The following is a 23,711-nucleotide window of genomic DNA, read 5'->3' as shown; positions in this document are numbered from 1 at the left end:
CACCCCATAGGCTCAAAAACTTTCAATAACTCCCTTTTTCCCATGGGGAAAAAAATGATCCACTCAATTTTTCCCCAGGAGTCCACGGAATCCAAGAGCCAGTTTAATTTGTATGCCACTTCCTAATTGTGGGAACCTTGGATTCTACCAACTGTTCCCCAATTTGCTTGAGTATAAAGAATGTAAGACCTTGGGCTTCCCTGGTGGCGCAGTGGTTGAGAGTCTGCCTGCCGATGAAGGGGACACGGCTTCGTGCCCCGGTCCGGGAAGATGAAGGGGACACGGGTTCGTGCCCCGGTCCGGGAAGATCCCACATGCCGCGGAGCGGCTGGGCCCGTGAGCCATGGCCGCTGAGCCTGCACGTCCGGAGCCTGTGCTCCGCAGCGGGAGAGGCCACAGCAGTGAGAGGCCCGCGTAACGCAAAAAAAAAAAAAAAAAAAAAAAAAGAATGTAAGACCTGGTAAGGGAAAGTTCAGACTCTGTCAACACTAGGAATGGGCGAGCTGGGTTTGAAACAAGTGAATAAGGTTCATAATACACCCCCTAAGAAAGTTCCCTAAATTCTGGTCTCTGTAACCAACCACTGGGCAGCATTTACAGAGTGGACACCAGGGGGTAGCAAAATCTCACTCTCCCAGTTCTCGGCACTAATTATAAGGAAGCTGGAGAGTCTGGATGACTAGAGGGCCCATAACCCATTGATGGAAAAGATCTCCAGCTCCCTGCCTCTAACTCTGCTGGGAAGATGGTCACTGAGGTTTGATGCCCTAGATTATGTTTGGGTTTTTTTTGTTTTTTGTTTTTGATGCTATGGAGCAGAGGGATCTTCTTGCCTCCAAGAAAGATGAACATTTTCTCTCTCCTCTTTTCCAGTCCCGGAGGAGTGGAGAAAGGACGGAGATTAGCCTTCTGAGGAGGTGAGAGAAGAGCCCATCACCTAGGCGACGCCGTGCCCCCCCCCCACTTCCCTCCCGCCCGCCTCTGTGCCAAAGACTTCCCTGAGGCTCCGGCCTCCTGGCTTCGTAGGAGCTGCATCCACCGGCAGGACGTTTTCTAAACGCTACCCCGCAGTCGCAGTGGTACTTGCCTTCACGTCCGTCTCTGGGGTCTATTTGGCTTTCCTATCTTCTCATAATGCCCACCCTTTAGAAGCGCCCCTCCCCACGCCCCCCATCCCTGCAGGACTTCCCGGTGCCTGCTCAGAGGAGGGGCAAGGCATCTCCCTGCTATGCCTAAGCCTCCCCCAGCCCTCCTGGGGGACCCTCGCCAGGGCTTCATTTCCCATCCAGACGCGGTGGAGGATGGGTGAGAATAGAACTTTCTTAACTAGCCTACCCCCTTTGTCTACTGCGTCAGACAGCCATCCCCGCCGCCAAGAGCCCTAGCGGCCCTGGGAGACTCTCTTTCGCCACCCCATAAGAAGGAAGGGTCTGGTATCCAGTACCGGATAGTGGGGCTGAACGGGGGGTCTGGTGCCTTCCCTCCGCTAGCTAAGGGAGATATAGGGGATGCGGAGGGGAAGGGGCAGTGAGGAAAGAACTCAGAAAACGTCCGCCGAAGCGCACGCCCCTGCAGGAGGATCCTGATCCCGGGACCCCGCGCGCATTCAGCCTCGACACCCACCCCCCTCCCCAGGCCTTCATCGCTCCCTAATTCCCCCACGCCTCCGCCCTCCCCAGGCCGCACAGAGGAGCCCATTGTCGGAGCCCGAAGGCTCGAGGCCCGAGGAGATGGGAGGGGAAGGAGGAAGGCGGGCAAGGCCCTGGAGAGTGGGAGGAATCCCCCGATTTTCCTGCCCTCGGCTCCACGGGAAGAGGGCAGGGGTTTTGGGGGGAGGTCTCTTCTGAGCCCCAGGTGCTGCCAAAGTCTGGCAATGGAGGGGTGAAGAGGTTCCCAGGCGAGTTGGAGTCAGGAGGCTTCCGGCCATCAAACGACTCCAGTCCTAGGCTGGGGACCCCACGGATTTCATGCACGCCCCAGCCTCTGGACTGTCCCTTGCGGAGACTAAACTGATCCCGTAGGGAGCTAGGCGGTGGCGGGAAAAGAGGGGCGTCCTCGGCGGGACGGGCCTCCGAGGGTCAGGGTCGGGGCTACCGGCTGGAGGGCGGGGAGAAGGAAGAAGAGGGTTGCGGGAGAGCTGGGCAGATCGGGTGGGGGCGTAGGGGGAGCGGCCAGAGGCAAGGCGCGGGAGAGGGAGTCCCGGCTGGGGGTCCGACGCGGAGGCGGAGGCGGGCACTGAAGGGCGGGGCGGGGAGGGGCGGCCGTCTCGACCCTCCCTGGTGGGGCCCCGCGGCCTGGGAGCCCGAGCTGGCCGAGCCGCCACCGCGGCCGGAGCTGTCCCCTAGCCAGACCCGGCGAGACGCGAGCGGCGGGAGGGAGGCGGTGGCGCGCCCGGCCCCGCCCGCCCGCCCGAGCGTCGGACGCGGCCCCGAGCCGAGCCATGGTGAGTCCCGCGTCGCAACCCGGTGTCCCCTCCGCCTTCCCGCAGCCCGCTGTGGATCGCCAGCCCTCAGCTGGGTGCCTCTCTCTCCTGCTTGGAACTCTTGAGCGCTCCTGGGACTCTCCTCCCTCCCATCCCCCCTTCTTTTCTTTGATCTGTCTGCCCCACTGTCTGGCTCTGTCCCCACTGGGTATTGCCCTCACTCCTTTCTTCCTCCTCTTCTCCGCCCCTTCCCCCAACCTCCCTTAGGTCTCTCCCTCTAATCCACACACCTCCCCTCGCCCTCCTCTGTCCCGACGTGTGCCTTCCTTTGCAGGATCTTCCCTCCCCCTCCCGGTCCCAGCTCCTTACCCGCGGGAGACCCCTGCGGGATTGGACTGCAGCGGCCCTGGCAGGGGCCCGGGCTCGGGTCATGAGAACTGACCTGCCTGGCACCACCATTTTCCATCCCAGTCCCCAGCCCGGTGAGCCGGGCCCACCCATCCGGCCCTGGGGGACCGGCCACAGCTGTGGCTGGGCTGGGGCCACGGACCTGGCCAAAAAGGGAAATTCCCGCGGAGAAAGAGAGGCTACCTCAGAGTGGTGGACAGAGTGGGGAGGGGGCTCACAGTGCCCGGGGGCGTGACGCTGCCAGAGGCGACACGAGATGCGGTGCGGGGGGAGAGGAGTGCCCCCGAGCTCACGCTGCAGGGAACAGAAACACTGTCCCAGAGCATTCCCGCTGCAGAGGGGAGGGGACACCGACAGGAGCTCCCTGCCGCGGGTTGGGGACCCTGGCAGCAGCAACTCAGGGCACAGGAAGCAGGAGGGTGCTGTTAAGGGACGTCCATGCCAACAGGAGTGGACACTATTCCTGTGAACTCTCGCTCCAAAAGTACTCTCTGAAGAGTAATTGCAGGTGTGGGCACTGCCAGGGAGAGCGCCCACTGCGGGAGGGATGGGGGGGGCACGGCCAACGGGGCGCTCACCGCAGGGAACGGAGGAGGGGGAGAGGCCCTGCCAGGGGGCGCTCACCGCAGGGTGGAGAGGGGGAGGAGAACAACCGGGGCTGCTCCTCTACAGAAGGAAGGGCACCCCCTGGCAGGGAGGCTGGAACAAGAAGAAAGAGGAACTGGGCCAGGGAGAGCTGACTCAGTCTCTCTGGTCTCCTCTTTGGTCCGGGCCGGCTGGAGGCCGGTCTCTGAGCTCCTGCCCGCCCCCTCCCACCCCATACCCCTCCTCCCCTCCTGCCGCTGCCGTTTCCTGTGGCTGAGACTCTCACTCAGCCATGAGCTCACCGCCCCTAATGGGTTGCAGCTGCCTCGCAGCTCCAACTCTAGCTCCCCCTTCCAGGCCTCGGAGAGGACGGCCCACTCTGCCTCCCCCGCGCCCATCTCCACCCTCCCCCCACCCACGCTCCCGGCGCTGGCCGGGTCCCCGGAACACTGGGGGGTCTGTCTGCTCGCCCACACACCTTGGGGCCGGGTCTCTGTGCTGACGCACTGACTGTCGGTCTCCGGAGTGGCTGCCTCGCTTCTCAGACGGTCGGGACAGGCAGGCAACACTCAGGCTGAGAGGACTTAAAGTGAAATATGCAGTATTGTCCTCAGGGCGAAGGCGGGCGGTGGGGGCGGGTTGCAATGGGGAGTAGAGAACTAGATAAACACTTCAGCGAGCTTCCCCCTTGCCCCGTCACAGCAAAGAAATCTGATAAAAGGAATTTCACAGCCACCTTGAAAGACAAATAGGTTTGCAGAGGAATAGCCAGAGGGGTGGCTGTTTAGGGTATGAGATGGAGAAAGATAGCCTACTGATTCACTTAGGGACACAAGTGTGGAGGAAGCAAGGCTGAGACTTTTGAGATAGTGGCTCCGGGTGGAGGTTGGTGGAGAGGCCCTACAGGAATCAGAAAATATTTCAGCTCCAATACATACCAGCAAGGCCTCCTCCTCCCTTCCCTACAAGTTCCTTTTGTGACTTTTTCCTCTTTCAACTGTCCCCACCCAAGTCTTTGTAACCCAATCCCACATGCTCCGGGAATGGGTGATTGCTGTAGAGCCACTCTGGGAGAGGATGAGGGGTGCTCGAAAGACTCAAGACAGATAGCCCTTCAGTCCTCCTTCTTCCCACCCAATGAACATCTCTAGCATATGATCGTTCATGGCTGGTGGTACCTCTACTTAAGACGGGGGTCTCTGTGGGAGGCCCTGAGAAGAGGGACTGGCAGGAGGGCTGTGTAAAAGGGCTCCACCCTCCAGAGCTCTCAGCCATCAGTGACTTCCCTGATGGCCCAGGGGCCCATCTCTTCCTGAGGAGGGCCTATGCAATCCTTGCAATTTACAAGAACCAGGCGCAGCCCTAATCAAAGTCCTTCACAAGAGTCTCCTCAGATCTCCAAAGCCAGCGTCTCAGAGTATACTGCTAGGGCTGTGCACTGCGACTGGGCCAGCCCCACTCCCATCTCATTCAGCCAGCATTTCCTGTCGTCTCTCTGCACACACTCTGTACGTGATGGGGCCCCTGGGGGACACAGCCAGCCTCCAAGGAGCCATGCTCGGGGGATCTCTAGGGATCTGCAGCCTGGTCTTGTCTCTCCCAGGAGCCTGAGCCAGTAGAGGACTGTGTGCAGAGTACTTTGGCTGCCCTGTACCCACCTTTCGAGGCAACAGCCCCTACACTGTTGGGCCAAGTGTTCCAGGTGGTGGAGAGGACTTATCGGGAGGATGCGCTGAGGTACACGCTGGACTTCCTGGTGCCCGCCAAGCACCTGCTTGCCAAGGTCCAGCAGGAAGCCTGTGTGAGTGAATGCATCCCTGTTCTATCTCCCCTAAGAGCCACTGCCTCACCCAAGACACCAGTCAGACTGACTAATCTCCCCTCATCCAGAGACATCGCCTCCCCTGATACTGGTCCCCCCATAGGCACGTGCCATTCGCATGCTAACACATAGACACTCATCTTCCCCAAATACTGACCCCTTAGAAACATCAGCTCCCAAAGACCCTGACCCTCCAGACCACATTCCAGACATTCCCTCCTCATATCAATTTTTCAAGATACTAACTCCCCCAGAAATGACTCAACAGAGTCACTTCTACAGATATAAAGAACTTCCAAGAGTCTCCGGCTCCTCCAAGATAACGGCATCTGCTGACCATGTCTTTATACTGACTCAGTTCTTACTCTCCCACTCATGGAACTAGCTTCCTAGAGAAGCTTGCTACCCAGAAAACTGATCGGTCCCAATCCTTTCCTCTGTCACATGCACACCCCAAGATATCTCCTCCCGCTCCCCTGGGGTTATAACCCACCAGGCATAAGGCCACTCCTGCCTAGGGTAGCCCTATTCTAACTGCCCCCTCCTGCTGGTTTCATGAGCAGAGGCCTGAGCACAGCCTGCCCCTCTCTCCCCAGGCCCAGTACAGCGGCTTCCTCTTCTTCCACGAGGGCTGGCCCCTCTGCCTGCATGAGCAGGTAGTGGTGCAGCTAGCAGCACTCCCCTGGCAGCTGCTGCGCCCGGGAGACTTCTACCTGCAAGTGGTGCCCTCAGCAGCCCAAGCGCCCCGCCTGGCACTCAAGTGCCTGGCCCCAGGGGGTGGGCGAGTGCAGGAACTGCCTGTGCCCAATGAGGCTTGTGCTTACCTGTTCACACCTGAGTGGCTACAAGGCGTCAATAAGGACAGGCCAACAGGCCGCCTCAGCACCTGCCTTCTGTCTGCACCCTCTGGGATTCAGCGACTGCCCTGGGCCGAGCTCATCTGCCCTCGATTTGTACACAAAGGGGGCCTCATGGTTGGACATCGGCCAAGCACACTTCCCCCAGAAGTGCCCTCCGGCCCCCCAGGGCTCCCCAGCCCTCCACTCCCTGAGGAGGCCCTGGGCACTCGGAGTCCCGGGGATGGGCACAATGCCCCTGCTGAAGGACCTGAGGGCGAGTACGTGGAGCTGCTGGAGGTGACGCTGCCTGTGAGGGGGAGCCCCACGGACGCTGACGGCTCCTCGGGCCTCTCCAGGACCCGGACGGTACCCACACGCAAGGGTGCTGGGGGGAAGGGCCGGCATCGGAGACACCGGGCATGGATGCACCAGAAGGGCCTGGGGCCTCGGGACCAGGACGGAGCCCGCCCACCGGGTGAGGGGAGCAGCACTGGAGCCTCCCCTGCGTGTCCCCCGGGAGCCGAGGCTGAGGCTCTCCCTGAGGCAGCAGCCCTGGAGGTGTCTGAGCCCCCAGCAGAGGCGCTGGGGGAAGCCTCTGAGTTTTGCCCCCTGAGGCCAGGGGAGGTCGGAGGAGGAGCAGGCCAGGGGGCTGAAGGGCCACCCGGTACCCCTCGGAGAGCAGGCAAGGGAAACAGGAGAAAGAAGCGAGCTGCAGGCAGAGGGGCTCTTAACCGAGGAGGAGACAGTGCCCCACTGAGCCCCGGGGACAAGGAAGAGACCAGCCACCAGGAAGCCCTTGTCAGTCCGCCCCCACCAAGTGAACACGAGCTTCCAGGATGTGGCCCAGTTAAGGAGGAGCACGAAGGCTCGGGGAAGCCAGACCCTGAGCCGAGAGAGGAGCTCAAACCAGCAGACGAAGGAGAGCCTCGGCCCCCAGAAGCCTGTGGGCCTGTAGAAGAGAGGGCCAGAGAAAGAGAGCCGGAGGGGCCGAGGCTGGTGCGCGTGGCAGGTGAGATGACACCGAGGCCAGTGGGGCAAGGGCCGGGGTAGGTGAGGCCTAGGGAACGGGGCTGCAGGAAGAGCGGAGGTGAGGGTGGGAGCAGAGTAGCCAGACCTGTCCTCACTTCAGGCCCATAGCTCTGCCTGTGCCTGCAGGGCCCAGCAATCCAGAAGGGCTCCTGTCTGACCCCCTGGCGCCATCCCCAGAGACTGTGCAGGAAGTGAAAGGGGACAGCATCCCGGAAGAGGCCACTCCAGTCTCCAGCTCTGATGACCCTGGTGTAGCTTGGGACTTAATGTCGTCTGGATGTCTCGTCCTGACTGGTCAGTGGGCAGCAGTGGCTGAAGGGAAAGGGGTCGAGGAAGGAGAAGCCTCCGGGGCGGGCTGGGGAGGGAGGCAGGGTGGATGGGAGGTAGCCAAGGCCTGCCCCCAGCCGGGACCATTTTGTGTCTTCAGGAGGGGTGGATCAGAGTGGGCGAGCTCTGCTGACCATTACCCCACCGTCCCCTCCTGAGGAGCCTCCACTCTCCGAAGACGTGCTGAGCACTGCTCTTCATTACCTCCACTCACTGCTCAGGTAACTGAGGCCCAGGCTGGCAGCTGGCATACTAACCTCCTGGGTCGTAAGCACCCTGCCCTCCCCTCTCCTCAAGACATTGCCCTCTAGGATACCTACTTCTTCAACCCTCAGATTTTCAAGTCATTGCTCTCTGACCTTACCAACCCAACTTGCAGCATATCTTCATCAATCCTCAAAATCAACACTGCTGACTTTCAGTATCCTAAGACACAACCTAGTTTATCAGAACCTTGATTAGCTCATTCGACAACTCTTTCTTGAGCACCAGAACCTATTAGGCAGTATGCTAGGTGCTGGCGTTGAATTCATACCCTTCCAGAGCACAGAATTCCTAACTTTTTAATCCCTGATCCCATGACCCAGTAGCCATGTGAATATAGACTCCTAATTGCTAGGTCACTACCTCTTGGACACATGTCTGAGACTTTGACACTTTGCCCATCGCCAGGAACTAACTTCTCCTGAGGATGAGTAACATTAACACGCACACACGCACACGCACACATACACACACACACACAACCTCTGCCCCCACAGGCCTGACCTACAGGTACTGGGGCTGTCCGTCCTGCTGGACCTTCGCAAGGCACCCGCACTGCCTCCAGCACTCATTCCTGTCCTGAGTCAACTTCAGGTAAGCAACCTCTTGAGACAAGTACTTCTTCTGGGTCCTGACTCTTCCCTAGTGGTCATTCCAGGCCACCCTGTTGCCCACAATTTAGGGTTATTCTTCTCTGCCTTCAGGACTCAGGAGACCCTCCCGTCATTCAGCGGCTGCTGCTTCTCACTCATGATGACCCTCCAACTGAACTCCATGGATTTCAGGTTTGAGCCCCTCACTCCCACCTAGTCCCCATAAGTAGTGGAGAGAGAAGAAGAGGCTGGCTGGAGCCCCAAGCCAGTCCCTGAATCCCTAGGCGCCCAGGCCAGAAACCCCCTGCCTTCACATGTCTACAGGGTGCTGAGTTGCTGTCAGAGAGTGATCTGAAAAGAGTGGCCAAGCCAGAGGAGCTGCAGTGGGACTTGGGAGGTCACAGGGACCCCTCTCCCAGCCACTGGGTAGAGACACACAAGGTAAGCTTCACCTCCCCCACTCAGGACACTGGGAGCCAGGAGTGACCCAGCAGAGGACATTCTAGGAGAGAGAGGACAGATCTGAGACATGACCAAGGGGTTGAGAAAAAGTGGTTTCCCTTCCATTTAGTTCAATAAATATTTATGGTTCACAATTCAACAAGTGTTTATGAGCAAATTCAATTCAACAAGTATTTATGAGCAAAAGACTGTGCATGTGCCCTGGGCTACCAGGGAGATGAGACGAGTATATTAAATAAATTCTTTCTTTTTCCTTCTAGTTTTGAGATATAATTGAACAAGCACTTTACAAGTTTGAGGTGTATAACATAATGATTTGACTTACATACAATCATGAAGTGGTTACCACTAGTTTAGTGAACAGCCATCATCTCCTATAGATACAAAATTAAAGAAATAGGAAAAAAATTTTTTCGTTGTAATGGGAACTCTTAGGATTTACTCTTAACAACTTTCATATATAACATACAGCAGAGTTAATTATATTAATATTTATCATGTTGTACATCACATCCCTAGTGCTTACCTGTCTTATAACTGGAAATTTGACTATCTTCATCCAATTCCCCCTCCCTCTCATCTCCTGCCTCTGGTAACCACAAATCTGATCTCTTTTTCTATAAGTTTGTTTTGTTTGTTTGTTTTTGAGGTATAATTGACCTACAACACTACGTTACTTCTTGGTACACAACATAGTGATTCAATATTTCTATGCATTTCACCATAATGTCTAGTTGTCATCTGTCACCATACAAAGATATCACATAATTATTGACTCTATTCCCCACATTGTACATCTTATACCCGTCGCTCATTTATTTTGCAACTGGAAGTTTGTATGTCTTGATCTCCCTTACCTATTTCTCTCCTCTCCTCACCCCCCTCCCCTCTGGCAACCATCCGTTTGTTCTCCGTATCTATAACTCTGCTTCTGTTTTGTTATGTTTGTTCACTTGTTTTTAAGATTCCAAATATAAGTGAAATTATACAGTATTTGTCTTTCTCTGTCTGACTTATTTCACTTAGCATAATACCCTCTAGTCCATCCATGTTGTCACAAATGACAAGATTTCATTCTTTTTTTATGGCTGAGTAATATTCCATTGTATGTATATACCACATAGTCTTTAGCCATTCATCTATTGATGGGAACTTAAGTTGCTTCCGTAACTTGGCTATTGTAGATAATGCTGCAATTAACACAGAGATGCATATATCTTTTCTAATTAGTGTTTTCACTTTTTTGGGATAAATACCCAGGAGTGGAATTGCTGGATCGTATGGTAGTTCTATTTTTAATTTTTTGAGGAATATCCATACTGTTGTCCATAGTGGCTGCACCAATTTACATTCCCACCAACAGTGCATGAGGGTTCCCTTTTCTGCACATCCTCACCTATACTTGTTATTCTGACAGGTGTGAGGTGATATCTCATTGTGGTTTTCATTTGCATTTTCCTGATGATTAGTAATGCTGAGCATCTTTTCATGTGCCTGTTGGCCATCTGTATGTCTTCTTTGGAAAAAGGTTTATTCAGATCCTTGGCCCATTTTTTAATTGGGTTGTTTGGTTTTTTTTGATGTTGAGTTGTGTGAGTTCTTTGTATATTTTGGATATTAACCCCTTATAAGATATACCATTTGCAAATATCTTCTCCCATTCAGTAGGCAGTATTTTCATTTTGTTGATGGTTCCTTCGCTGTGCAAAAGCATTTTAGTTATATGTTTGCTTATTTTTGCTTTTGTTTCCCTCGCATAAAGAGAAGTCTCAAAAAAAAAATTACTGGTGTTCCCTGGTGGTGCAGTGGTTGAGAGTCCACCTACCGATGCAGGGGACACGGGTTTGTGCCCCAGTCTGGGAAGATCCCACATGCCGCAGAGTGGCTGGGCCCGTGAGCCATGGCTGCTAAACCTGCGTGTCCAGAGCCTGTGCTCCACAACGGGAGAGGCCAAAACAGTGAGAGGCCCATGTACAGCAAAAAAAATTACTAAGAAAGATGTCAAAGAGTGTATTGCCTATGTTTTCTTCTAGAAGTTTTATGGTTTCAGGTCTTACATTCAAGTCTTTAATCCATTTAGAATTTATCTTTGTGCGTGGTGTGAAAAAGTAGTCCAGTTTGATTCTTTTGCATGTAGCTGTCCAGTATTCCCAATACCATTTATTGCCAAGGTGGTCTTTTCCCATTGTATATTCTTGCCTCCTTTGTCATAGATTAATTGACCATATGTGTGTGGATTCATTTCTGGGTTCCCTATTCTGTTCCACTGATCTATGTGTCTGTTTTTGTGCCAGTATCATACTGTTTTGATTACTGTAGCTTTGTAGTATAGTTTTAAATCAGGGAGCATGATACCTCCCTTGACTTTGTTCTTTGTCAAGATTGTTTTGGCTATTCAGGGTCTTTTGTATTTCCATACAAATTTTAGAACTATTTGTTCTAGTTCTGTGAAAAATGCCATTGATATTTTGATAGGGATTGCCTTGAATCTGCAATTGCCTTGGGTAGTATGGACATTTTAACAATACTAATTCTTCCCATCCATGAGCACGGTATATCTCTCCATCTGTTTGTGTCATCTTCAATTTCTTTCATCACTGTGTTATAGTTTTCCAAGTACAGCTCTTTTACCTCCTTAGTTAGGTTTATTCCTAGGTATTTTATTCTTTTTGATGCAATTGTAAATGGAATTGTTTTCTTAATTTCTCTTTCTGATAGTCAAGTATTAGTGTATAAAAATGCAACAGATTTCTATATATAGATTTTGTATCCTGCAACTTTACTGAATTCATTGGTGAGATCTAGCATTTTTTGGTGGTGTCTCTAGGATTTTTTATGTATAGTATCATCTCATCTGCAAACAGTAACCATTTTACTTCTTCCTTTTCAATTTGGATGCCTTTTATTTCTTTTTCTTCTCTGATTGCTGTGGCTAGGACTTCCAAAACTATGTTGAATCAAAGTGGTGAGAGTGGGCATCCTTGTCTTATTCCTGATCTTAAAGGAAATGCTTTCAGCTTTTCATCATTGAGGATGATGTTAGCTGTGGGTTTGTTGCAAGTGGCCTTTATTATGTTGAGGTATGTCCCCTCTTTACCCACCTTGTTGAGAGTTTTTATCATAAGTGGATGCTGAATATTGTGAAAAGTTTTCTCCACGTCTATCAAGATGATCGTGTGATTTTTATCCTACATTTTGTTAACATGGTGTATCACGTTGATCAGTTTGCAGATGTTGAACCATCCTTGCATATCTGGAATAAATTCCACTTGATCACGGTGTATGATTCTTTTAATGTACTGTTGGATTTGGTTTGCTGGTATTTTGTTGAGTGTTTTTGCATCTATGTTTATCAGTGATATTGGCCAGTAATTTTCTCTTTTTGCAATTCTTAATATGACATTAAACAGCATATCATTTTTGGTGGATGATAAGTCAGAAACAACTGGAGAAGAGTGCAAAATAGTATCACTGGGGTTCTAGAAAGAGCTGAGAGTCAGAGAGGCTGGTTCTGGTTCCACGTGACCTTGAGCAAGGTAATGTACCTTACTTCCGGAGATGGTGCCTTTCTGTACCTGCTCCCTGCACCAGCATTCCAGCCTCAAGATCATTGCCCTCACAGTACAGCAACTGTGACATAATCTCTGATTCTATGAATCTAAATTCTGTGAGTATTCAAGAAAAGAGGTATAAGCATGATCTGAGCCAAGTATTAAAGGGGGTCTGTAACATGGTCTCTAAGCTGTGGATCAAAGGGGAAGTGCATCTGAAGAGGCAGAGAAAAGGGTTTTATAGGGTCAAGAGCCAGTGCAGATGAGGGAAAGGAGATTCATGTTTACTAAGCTGTAAAATGTGCCAGGCCCATGATAGCTGCTTACCTACCATCATCTCTTTAAACCTTTAAATCCAGTGTGTCTTATCATGACTTTACAGTTGAGGAAACTGAGGTTCAGGAAGGTTTCTGGACCTGCCTAAGGTCATACAATTAGTAAGCGACAAAGTCAGGAACTGAACCCAGCACTGCCCCCATAAAAGTCTCTGGGGTTGCCCCTCCTCCACCCTAGGGCTTAGGCCCCTTATCCTGAACTCTGTCCCTGGACTCCATTCCTGTGTGTTTGTCTCAGGAAGTGGAAAGGTTGTGCCGCCTGTGCCGAGGTGTGCTGGGCTCTGTACGGCGAGCCATTGAGGAGCTAGAGAGAGCAGCAGATCCAGAGGGAGAGGTAGGAAATGAGATGGGACGAAAGGGGATGAGGTGGGGATGGGGCTGGGCTGAGCTGAGGACCTCCTTGTGGAACCCCAACTGTCAACTTCTCCCTGGCCCCCAGGAGGCGGCAGGAATGCCTGAGCCCCTACAGAAGGTACTGGCAGATCCCCGGCTGACGGAGCTGCAGAGGGATGGGGGAGCCATCCTGATGAGGCTGCGCTCCACCCACAGCAGCAAGTACGAGGGATGGGTGTGTGGGTGCAGGTGGACGTGGAGGATGGAGACACAGCAGAGGGCCGCCAATTCACCTTAGCTGCCAGATAATTCTTACTAAGCATGTATCTGGACAAGATATGCTTCTCCACTTATCTCATAACTCTCACAACATCCCTAGGTGCTAGATATGATTATCAATGGGGATTTGGAGGATCAGAAATGTTTAATGTCTTGGCCAAGGTTGGTCAGTAAATGGAAGAGTAAGGATTCAGATCCAGGCCCATACTGTGACCCAGGATGCCATGCCACCCCTCACTTGGGATGCAAGGATGGGATGGGGTTGCGGGGCAGGCTTGACAAAGGCAGTGGTTCATTCTGCCCCCACTCCCTACCCAGGCTAGAGGGCCCAGGCCCAGCTACACTGTATCAGGAGGTGGACGAAGCCATTCACCAGCTCGTGCGCCTTTCCAACCTACATGTGCAACAGCAGGAGCAGCGGCAACGCTTGCACCGACTCCAGCAGGTGAGCCAGGACCTCCTCCCCCATGCTTCTTAACTCCACCTGGGGGCCTGGCCTCCAGCACCCTTTTCCCACTGATACTTACAGCTGATGGTGTTCTTCTAACCTGGCCTGGTCACATGGCCCTCCCTCTCTCCTCATCTCCCCTGGAAGTTGATCACGGTCAGTGTGAGATTCACAAGAGGGAGATAGCATCTCAGCACCCGCAAAGAAGAGAAGCCAGATCTCCCCCTCCCACTGCTGATGTTTGATCAAGGATCCTTAGAGATTGTGAGAGATGCTTAGGTGCCCTAGGGGATTCTGGGAAGAGCCGACTGATTCTGAGTTCCTACCTCCTTAGCTTAAAAGCAACAAATGTCTATCGATACCAGCTCCCTCCACCCCTTATGCAATGTCATCCCCAAATCTGAGGACGGAAAGGTCCTACCTCCCTCCACCTTGGAAGGAGAGGACAATGGAAACTGCTAAAGGCCTTGGAAACCAAGGCCTCTTTGTGGGAAAGATTCAGGAATAAAGCTGGCTTCTCTGAGCCTTGATTCTTTTCTCCTGGGGTTAAGAACTCCATAGGGATTTGCTCTCCACCCTACCTTGTGGGGTAGCAGGGGCACTGAAATCTGATTGCTCCTCCATAGCTCCTAAGTGTGGTAAGTGAACACCTCGTGGACCTGCATGTGGCCTCAGGGGAAAGGTCATCTCAGGGTCAGTGTTAAAGCAGGGTGGGGGCAGGGCTCTCTGTTCCTGAGATTTCTGCCTATTTAGCTTCCTCCATCCCAGCATCCAAAGGTTTGTATCTCCTACTGTCTGTTTGCTTATTAGCTGTTTTCCCACTGTGTAAAAACTATTAGCACACAGGATTTGGAGTCTAAAGTGTTCAGCTTGAGTTCTTCTCTGCTAGGAGTGAGATATTGGACGAGTCTGGAAGCATCTCTGAGTTCCCAAGTCCTCATCTGCAGAATGGGGGTGATAGTAAGGCTTACCTCACAAGGGTGTTCGGGTGATCAAGTGATTTCAGCAAAGGACTGTAGAAGTGCTTATTGTTGGCACGGGTTATTGGGAACATTCTCAAACTTCCCGTCCTCAGGCTGTCTCGCCCCAGATTCCAAGCTTTCTTCAGAGGGAAGAATTACCATCCCTTTTTGGTCAGATATCCCAGAACCAACAGGAGAGTACCTAGAGCCCCATAATAGGCAACTGGAGCTACACACACACACACACGCACGCACGCACGCACGCACGCGCGCGCCTGGGATGTCTCTCCAAGCCTGGCCCCTGTCACTAGGCTCTATGAATGTGAAATTTCTCCTGGCCCTCGTGCCTCTGGCTCGCCCCAGTTTTATCTATTTCACCTGGAGGCATAGCCCTGGAACCTTAGCATGCATCTCTCAGTGCTTCCGGCCAGCCCAGCCTCCCCTTCAACTGGTGCTTTACAAAGATGGCTTACTCACTTTACTCGACCCTTGTGGAAACTACCACCATTCCCTGTTCTCATTTCCACTTTACAGCTGAGATGAAATGGTTTCCCCCAAGGTTCAACAGGGTGGGGCGGTCGGGTCAGAGCTGGATCTCAGCTTTCCTTTCCACTGCATGGGCCCTTCTCCCTCATGGCCCCGCTCTCCCACCCTGTCTGCCCCAGGTGCTGCGGTGGCTCTCGGGCCCGGGGGAGGAGCAGCTGGTGAGCTTTGCTGTGCCCGGGGACTCCCTGTCTGCCCTGCAGGAGACAGAGCTACGATTCCGGGCTTTCAGTGCTGAGGTTCAGGTGAGAAGGGGGAGAGGGGCAGGTGAGAGGAAACACGCGGGGAGGGAAGGGGAGACTGGACTGAGGGCCAGGTCTGAGAGCAGACTCCCTTCTCCAGGAGCGCCTGGCTCAGGCGAGGGAGGCCCTGGCCCTGGAGGAGGACCCTGCCTCCCAGAAGCTTCTGGATATCTTTGAACAGCGCCTGGAGCAGGTTGAGAGTGGCCTCCACCGGGCTCTGCGGCTACAGCGCTTCTTCCAGCAGGTATGTGCTGAGCCTCTTCCTTCTATGCCCACCACTGCCTTTCTTCTGCCTGGAGAAGCTGATCGGGTAGTTGTTAGAAGCAGGGACTTAGGAGGCCGTCTCCTGGGCTTTGACTCTTGGCTCTGCCGCCTACTTGATGCATGACTTGGGACAGGATACTAAACCTGAGTGTGCCCCGTGGCACCTACCTTACAGGGCTGAGTGAGGATTACGTAAGCAGTATGTAACAGGTATAGTACAGAGTCTGCCACTTGTAAATTCTGTGTAAGTATCGGCCATCCTTTCATCTAGGCCCCTCTGTCTCCATACCAGCTCAGAGTGACACGCTAGGCCGTGATGCCGGGACAGTGAGGGGAGGTGTTCTAAGAGGACTGGGGTGTGGTGGGCCTTGGGAAGCCATCAGCGAAGGAGGACAGGAGCTGTCATCGGGCAGCGTGTGGGAGTGGCGGAGGACCTCACTCCTTCTCCTCGCCACTCCCCACCCCTTTGGTCTTGTAGGCACATGAATGGGTGGACGAAGGTTCCACGAGGCTAGCAGGAGCTGGGCCGGGGCGGGAAGCAGTGCTGGCAGCCCTGGCCCTGCGGCGCACCCCGGAGCCCAGCGCTGGCACCTTCCAGGAGATGCGGGCCCTGGCCCTGGACCTGGGCAGCCCGGCGGCTCTGCGAGAGTGGGGCCGCTGCCGGGCCCGCTGCCAAGAGCTGGAGAAGAGGGTTCAGCAACAGCTGGGAGCGGAGGCGAGTCCACGGGGCCACCGGCGACGACGGGCAGACAGTGCCAGCAGTGGAGGGGCCCAGCGGGGCTCCCACAGCCCCTCACCCAGCCTCCGTTCCCTGCTGCTCCCCAGCAGTCCCGGGCCGCGGGCAGCCCCGTCCCACTGCTCCCTGGCGCCCTGTGGGGAGGACTATGAAGACGAGGGCCCCGAGCTGGCTCCGGAAGCAGAGGGCAGACCGCCGAGGACCGTGCTGATCCGAGGCCTGGAGGTCACCAGTACGGAGGTGGTAGACAGGACGTGCTCACCCCGGGAACACGTGCTGCTGGGCCGGGCCGGGGGCCCAGAAGGGCCCTGGGGAGTAGGCACCCCCCGGATGGAGCGCAAGCGAAGCATCAGGTGAGAGCCCAGCCCAGCTGGTGCCCAAGAGGCAGGCCCAGCTGGCCCGCAGGAAAAGAATATGATACTGTTGGCATGTTCCTCCCATGCCACAACCTCCCCTGTCACTCCTCGTTGTACCTGCAGCGCCCAGCAGCGTCTGGTGTCCGAGCTGATTGCCTGTGAGCAGGAGTACGTGGCCACCTTGAGTGAGCCAGTGCCACCCGCTGGGCCTGAGCTGACCCCTGAACTGCGGGGCACCTGGGAGGCGGCCCTGAGCGCCCGGGAGAGGCTCCGCAGTTTCCACCGGACACACTTTCTGCGGGAGCTTCAGGGCTGCGCCACCCACCCCCTGCGCATTGGGGCCTGCTTCCTTCGCCATGTGAGTCAGCCTCTGAAACTCCTTCCAGGGCTTCTCCCTTCACATGTCTCAGCCCCATCTGCTTGTCCCTCCTTCTCAGTATCCGCCCCCCGACCCCACCCACCACCAGAACGTGTGGCCCCAAACGCCGGCGCCTACTGCCGTTTGCTGGGCTCCTGGATCCACTCAGCTCATGTGTCCCTGACATCCAGTGCTGCCTGGCCTTCGCTCTCTCCACGGGAGCCTGTCATTCCCCAAGCAGACTGAGTGTTCCCTGGTGGCCTGTCCCTCCTTCGGGCTCTACAGGATGTGGAGGAGGAAAGGGAGAGGCTTGTCTGCAGGGCCTCACTGGACATGACTTACCGCTTCCCTACCGGCACAGGGGGACCAGTTCAGCCTTTACGCCCACTATGTGAAGCACCGGCACAAACTGGAGAATGGTCTGGCTGCCCTCAGCCCCCCAACCAAGGTAACTTTTTCTCCAACACTCATGAGAAGGGGAGGGGCCAGGAAGACCTAAAATCTACCCAACCTCAAAATCTCTCAGGGAAAAAAAGCTTTCCTGGATATACCCAGGAATGTCACCTACCAATAATCTCCCAGAATTGCTGAGGGTGGGACAAGCACTGGACTGGAAGCCAGGTGAACCCGGGTTCTTATCCAACCCACCTGAGGACTTTGGGCAATAGTATTGATTCCTCTGGGCCGCTGTTTCTTCATCTAGTGAATGGTGGCAGTATTCACTATAGCTAACTAAGAGAGTCGCTGAGGGTCAAAAGGCCTCACATCAAAAGATGTGAAAGTGATTTCAAAAGTTAAAAGCCAGAGAATATAAGGGATTACTTGTATTCCTCTTCCACTCTCCCTCAAGATATAGAGGACAGCTGAATCTCCTGCAGCCCTCCTGCCTCCTTTCTTTCTGGGGGAAGGTTTTTCGCCTTACCTTTGGGTGTATCTGGGCTTGACCTATCCCTAAAAACCCAGAGTACCACGCATCTTCCCTGAAGGGCTCAGACCCGAACAGCTCCAGCCCCTCCCCTCATTCCTATCTGTTTCCACCCCAAACTAGGGCACCATGGAGGGGGGCCCTCATCTGCCCCGGGCCCTGCAGCAGCCCCTGGAGCAGCTGGCCAGGTATGGGCGGCTCCTGGAGGAGCTCCTAAGGGAAGCTGGGCCTGAACCAAGTTCTGAGCGCCAGGCCCTTGGGGCTGCCATGCAACTGCTCCGGGAACAAGAGACCCGCGGCAAAGACCTGCTGGCTGTGGAGGCGGTGCGTGGCTGCGAGGTGAGGCCGTGGCTCCAGACACCCCAGCTCGGGCTGCCTAGCCTCGTAGCCTCAGAAGCAGTGTGGGCTGGTGACCAGAAAACTAGACTCAAGGTCAGAGGGCTCCAGGCTGTAATTTCTAACCAGCTGGATAGCTTTGGTCAAGTCACTGAACTTCACTGGGGCTCAATTTTCTCGTCTATAAATAAAGAAGCTATGTCCTGCCCGACATCCTGTGACCCTATATCTGTCTGTGCTTTCCTACTCCTTTCCTAATTCTTCTATCTACCCTGCACTTCATCCTGTATCTCAACATTCAACATATACCTTACTCTCCTCTCCTTAGTCTCTTGCCAGTCCTGAGGTTCCAGAACAGGTTGGAAACCTACCTCCTCTAGGATAGACCTCTTTTCCCTTCAGTTCTTTGCTGATTTGATTCTCTTCCTGGGGCAAAATGGTGCTTTGGTCCCCAACATGCAAAGGCTTACCCATTGGAGGCTATAAGCCCTACTGTGTGATGTACCTTCTATCTTCAGAGGCAGGGCTGTGCTGCTGGGCCAGGTGTGCTGTGCATGGTGACCAGTGGATGGATTCTAGGCCAAGGGCTTCCCTGATTTCCTGACTCTGCCTGAGAACCAGTGCATTCGGCCCCTGGCCCTATAAATCCCATTTTGACTCCCCGTAAAATATACACAAAGGGCTCCGGGGCCAATGACCTTTCCTTTTGCTTTCCCCAGATAGATCTGAAGGAGCAGGGACAACTCCTGCACCGGGACCCTTTCACAGTCATCTGTGGCCGGAAAAAGTGCCTTCGCCACGTCTTTCTCTTTGAGCATCTCCTCCTGTTCAGCAAGCTCAAGGGCCCTGAGGGGGGGTCAGAGACCTTTGTTTATAAGCAGGCCTTTAAGGTACGATGTCTGGAGGTGGGGTGGGCCTGGGAAACCATGGGGATGGGACAGGAAGTCATGCTCTTCTTGGGAACGCAGAGTGTTCTGGAAATTCAATCCCAACCCAGGTTCAGAATCTATATCATCTAGAACAGGCTTTGGCCTGTAATCAAACATCAGGTTAGGGTGTCGAGGTGACAGAAGTTCCTGTCATTGGTCTCCTCCATGGGGTTCTCCTTATTCATGCAGGGGATTCATGAGGCATTCCAAACCAGAAGTGGGGAGGACCTTTCCCATTAAGAACACACATGCTTTCTGAGTTAGGGATGGTCCCTGGGGGAGGAAGAGAAAGGACACTATAAATATAGCTTAACTTGACGGAACTGAGGAACCCAAGAGGAGGGAGGCCTTGCTTTAGGGAAACAGCCTTGATATCCAGATAAACATCAATAGCGGCCTAGTCCCAGATCAGGCGCTGTGGCATGACTCTTAAGAGTTTCTGACTTTGTCCCCCTACACTAGTTCCAGCAGAGTCCAGTATAGAGAAAAAAGCCTAAGTTTGGAATAACATAGCCATGAGTTTGAATTCTTTCTCCGATAAGCTATGATAAGCCCTTGGACAAGTTGCTTTGTGTGTCTGGGCACCACCCTTCTGTAAATCGTGCTTGTTATAGACTAAATGCAGAGCACTTGGCGCACCGTAGGTGTTGAGCAAACATTTACTAAGCATCTACCAGATGCCAGGCTAAGTGTAGTGCTTTTCCACGTGGTACCATCTAGCCAGAATACACTCCGTCTTCACCCACTCTCCTCCGCTTTTTCTCAGACTGCTGACATGGGGCTAACAGAAAACATCGGGGACAGCGGGCTCTGCTTTGAGCTGTGGTTTCGGCGGCGGCGTGCACGAGAGGCGTACACTCTGCAAGCAGCCTCACCAGAGATCAAACTCAAGTGGACGAGTTCTATTGCCCAGCTGCTGTGGAGACAGGCGGCCCACAACAAGGGTACCAGGCAGAGCTGGGAGAGGGTGTGCTTGGGATCAAGGTTATGGCAGGTTAGCTGGAGAGTGTGGAGAGTGCCCAGGGGAAAGAGGGTGTAGGATGGAGAATGACGTATGAGAAGATTGAAGATCTGACGTGAGAGAGATTGCTGAGACAGAACTTAATCTAAGGTGCGCTAAAAGGAAAGAGGAAGCTAGCGGATTTCAGGGAGGCAAGCGCAAATGGTTGGGCAAAAGAGAGTGAGAGGGTGCTCACCGGACCTGCCTTCCAGAACTTGATTGCTGTGTTACCAGGACTAGTTTGTTTGTTTTGTTTTGGGAGGTCTTTTGCTAGTTTTTGTTTTTAATTCTCTGAACCTCATTCCACTAATCTGAAAAATGGAAAGTAACATCTACATCTTGGTATGATAGGAAGGATTAAATAAGGTGATATATATGGAAGCACTTGATAAACTGTAAAGGTATGTAAAACCGTGAGTTTTGCTCTTAATGCCCAAGATAAAGGGAAGAAGGTATTAGAAGAGAAGTTGGGGGCTTCCCTGGTGGCGCAGAGGTTGAGAGTCCGCCTGCCGATGCAGGGGACACGGGTTCGTGCCCCGGTCCGGGAAGATCCCACATGCCGCGGAGCGGCTGGGCCTGTGAGCCATGGCCGCTGAGCCTGCGTGTCCGGAGCCTGTGCTCCGCAACGGGAGAGGCCACAACAGTGAGAGGCCCGCGTACCACAAAAAAAAAAAAAAAAAGAAGTTGGGAAGCCGGAATGACAAATGGGCAGGATGCAACATATAGGAGAGAAGAGACAGAAGTCCGAGGGGGAAGTCGAGGACACGATCACCATCCATGTCATAACAGTCAACAGGAAGAGTAACGAGACACCAGAGGAATGAGAGGGAGGAATGAGAGTTGGGAAGGAGCAAAGAGGTTGGTAACAGGGTCTCTGTTCCCTAGAGCTCCGAGTGCAGCAGATGGTCTCCATGGGAATTGGGAATAAACCCTTCCTGGACATCAAAGCCCTTGGGGAGCGGACGCTGAGTGCCCTGCTCACTGGAAGAGGTGAGGGCCACAGTGCTGGGGGTGGGGGGTGGCCTCCAGCAGTCAAGACCTTGAGAGTGAAAGCAGTGAGGAGGCATGGTGGAAAATGAGGAAAGGTCATGAGTGGATATGTCTTCCCAGAAACTGTGGGAGTGACTGGGAGGCCCTCTATGAGCTCAGGGTCATTTCAGGGAGCCAGGAGGGCTTTCCCACACCAGCACCCCACCCCTCCACCCCCCGCTCTCTGCAGCCGCCCGCACCCGGGCCTCGGTGGCCGTGTCATCTTTTGAGCATGCCGGCCCCTCCCTTCCCGGTCTTTCCCCGGGAGCCTGTTCCCTGCCTGCCCGCGTCGAGGAGGAGGCCTGGGATCTGGACGTCAAGCAAATTTCCCTGGGTGAGGCACCTCTCAAGGGGTGGCTCCCAACAGCTGGGTCATCGTGGTGATGTTCAGGCTGCTTGCTGCTGAGCAATTCCTTTCTCTAGCCAAGGGGCCCAGCTGCCATGACAACTATGTACAGCTTCCCCATTGCTAAAAGAGCCTTCCATCTGGTTGCTAGGGTAATGCTTACAGCAGCCTGTTGCTAAGAAGCACTTCCTCTGTACCCCTCTCTCTCTAGCCCTCCTTGGGTTTCTATGGAAACTGCTTCAGCTTCCTGTTGTACCCTCCTGGTTCACCACGGCAATCCTTACCGTTTCCTGTCGCTTCCTCTCTGGTTGCTCTAATGATGCTGCTGACAGTTTCCTGCCTCTTGGTAGGGGGGGTTCTCTTGCAACTGGATTGCTATGGTGACTTACAGCTTCCTGTTGCTCTGGAGCTTTTTCTTCCCTGACGGAGCAGCTTGGTTACTTAAGGTAATCTAGAGGGGTTCTATACCCTGCTCTCACCCTAGCTTCCCCTCCAGCCCCAGAAACATTTGCCTCTTCTGGAGATGTGTCCCCAGGACCAAGAAACAGTCCCAGCCTGCAACGCCCACACCCTGGGAGCAGCACTCCCATCCTGGCCAGTGGAGGGATCTTAGGGCTTTCCCGACAGGTAAGTCCTTGCAATAGGGCTGAGAATGGGGTAGTCTCTTCGGACACTTTCTGGGTGGGCTCTTCTGATCATTCAGCCCATGAGGGGCAGGGGGACCAGTGAGCCTGTGCTCCCAGCAAGGCTACAGGTTGGAGGGATGTATTGTCCAGTCTGCCCTTCTCCTCTTCCCCAGGCCTGGCTGAGAGGGCTCAAGGTCAGAAGTGAATCTTTAATAAGGAGTGGAGGGCAGGAGTGATAGAAAGGGGAGAATTCTAACAGCCTAGACTTGGATTAAATCAGCAAAATTCAGGAACTCTGGGGAGGAAAGAGGGGTGAACTAATTGACAGGCTTGGGAGAGAGAGAAAGGTTATATAACCTCTCTATATAAGAGGTCGTTTCTTATCCTTTAAATTCACCGCAGTTTCTCTTCCCTCAGAGTCACGCCCGAGCCCTGAGTGACCCCACCACACCTCTGTGACTGGTGAGTTGGTACCCGCTTTCTACCACATCCTACAGCCTTCCCTCTTCCCTTCCCCAGTGGCTTGGGAGTCAGCTTCTTCTCTCTCCCAACCCATCTTCCCTTTTCCTTCCTGGCTTCTAGAGAAGATCCGGAATTTGGCTACAGCCCCTCCTTTCAGCACGCTTTGGGCTGGGATGCTGGGGGGACATAGTGGAGGACTGGAAGAGCATTGAATTCCTTCCCTCTGCTTCTTGGACAGAAACGAGGTCAAAGGACCAGTGTGTTTCCCTGCTACTGCTGTCTCTAGCTCTCCCCAGCCAGGTGCCTTCCTGCAGGAACCAGAGTGTCCACACTTGCTTGCCTTCATACCCTGGAAGTGGGGAAATTATCCCTCGTCCAGTCCTTCCCCATCCGGGGCCACTGCATACTCCCAAGACACCGCTCCATGTCAGCCCTTCCCCGACAGCCTATGTTCGCCCCTTCGTCCTGCCCCCTGCCCCTCCTTGAGAAGACTCATCTCTGCCAGTTCCTGGTGACTCCATTCTGGGGTGTCATAGGAAATGGAGCTATGCAAACCATTATAGAAGGGTGGGCTAGGGAACTGCAAACTTTATATATGTAATAACTGTTATTTTAATACTATTGTTATATTAAATATATTTACTCACACTTTGTCTCCGAAGAGCTAGAGCAGACCTCAGGGTTGAGGTGATACCACTAACTTGAGCACTTCCGCTCACCCAACCATTAACTAGAACACAGAAAATAAAACCAAGGCTGCAAGGTACCCTGTACCCCTTACTGGGCCAAAGCTGGGCCCGTGCCTGGGTGAATATGTACCCTCCCAGAGGAGTGGCCCCCAGAGGTTCAATGTACCCTCTGAAGTTCCTGCTCTCATGCTGTACCCACTTCTTGAGGCTG

At 53.8% G+C, this 23,711-nt stretch overlaps 1 protein-coding gene across 2 annotated transcripts; it reads left to right on the top strand.

Moving 5' to 3' along the window:
• The first annotated feature begins 2,221 nt into the window (after positions 1-2,221).
• ARHGEF40 (Rho guanine nucleotide exchange factor 40) lies at positions 2,222-23,459 on the top strand. 2 transcript variants are annotated; one of them, XM_073800665.1, is made up of 24 exons: positions 2,222-2,443; positions 5,019-5,216; positions 5,834-7,085; positions 7,232-7,399; positions 7,533-7,653; positions 8,194-8,290; positions 8,401-8,481; positions 8,614-8,730; positions 12,876-12,971; positions 13,077-13,192; positions 13,568-13,694; positions 15,325-15,447; positions 15,545-15,688; positions 16,187-16,797; positions 16,924-17,158; positions 17,520-17,606; positions 18,207-18,422; positions 19,139-19,309; positions 20,115-20,292; positions 21,234-21,338; positions 21,568-21,711; positions 22,220-22,350; positions 22,767-22,811; positions 22,932-23,459. In XM_073800665.1, exons 1-23 carry the CDS (start codon positions 2,441-2,443, stop codon positions 22,806-22,808), a joined length of 4,563 nt encoding a protein of 1,520 aa, XP_073656766.1. In that variant the 5' UTR covers positions 2,222-2,440; the 3' UTR covers positions 22,809-22,811; positions 22,932-23,459. The 2 variants fall into 2 exon arrangements, with proteins under 2 accessions (XP_073656766.1, XP_073656767.1); XM_073800666.1 differs by lacking the exon at positions 21,568-21,711 and having other exon boundaries at positions 2,233-2,443.
• The last annotated feature ends 252 nt before the right edge of the window (positions 23,460-23,711 follow it).

Source organism: Tursiops truncatus, chromosome 2 (assembly GCF_011762595.2).
Source record: "Tursiops truncatus isolate mTurTru1 chromosome 2, mTurTru1.mat.Y, whole genome shotgun sequence".
NCBI classification, from domain to species: Eukaryota; Metazoa; Chordata; class Mammalia; order Artiodactyla; family Delphinidae; genus Tursiops; species Tursiops truncatus.
The sequence above is the reverse complement of the archived record's forward strand: the minus strand, read 5'-3'. Positions and strand labels throughout refer to the sequence as shown.

Bases quoted from the DNA above. Each gene is read 5' to 3' on its own strand.
- ARHGEF40 (XM_073800665.1), top strand. The intron at 5,217-5,833 runs GTGAGTGAATGC...CTCTCTCCCCAG, and splicing joins AGGTCCAGCAGGAAGCCTGT to GCCCAGTACAGCGGCTTCCT. The intron at 7,400-7,532 runs GTCAGTGGGCAG...TTGTGTCTTCAG, and splicing joins TGGATGTCTCGTCCTGACTG to GAGGGGTGGATCAGAGTGGG.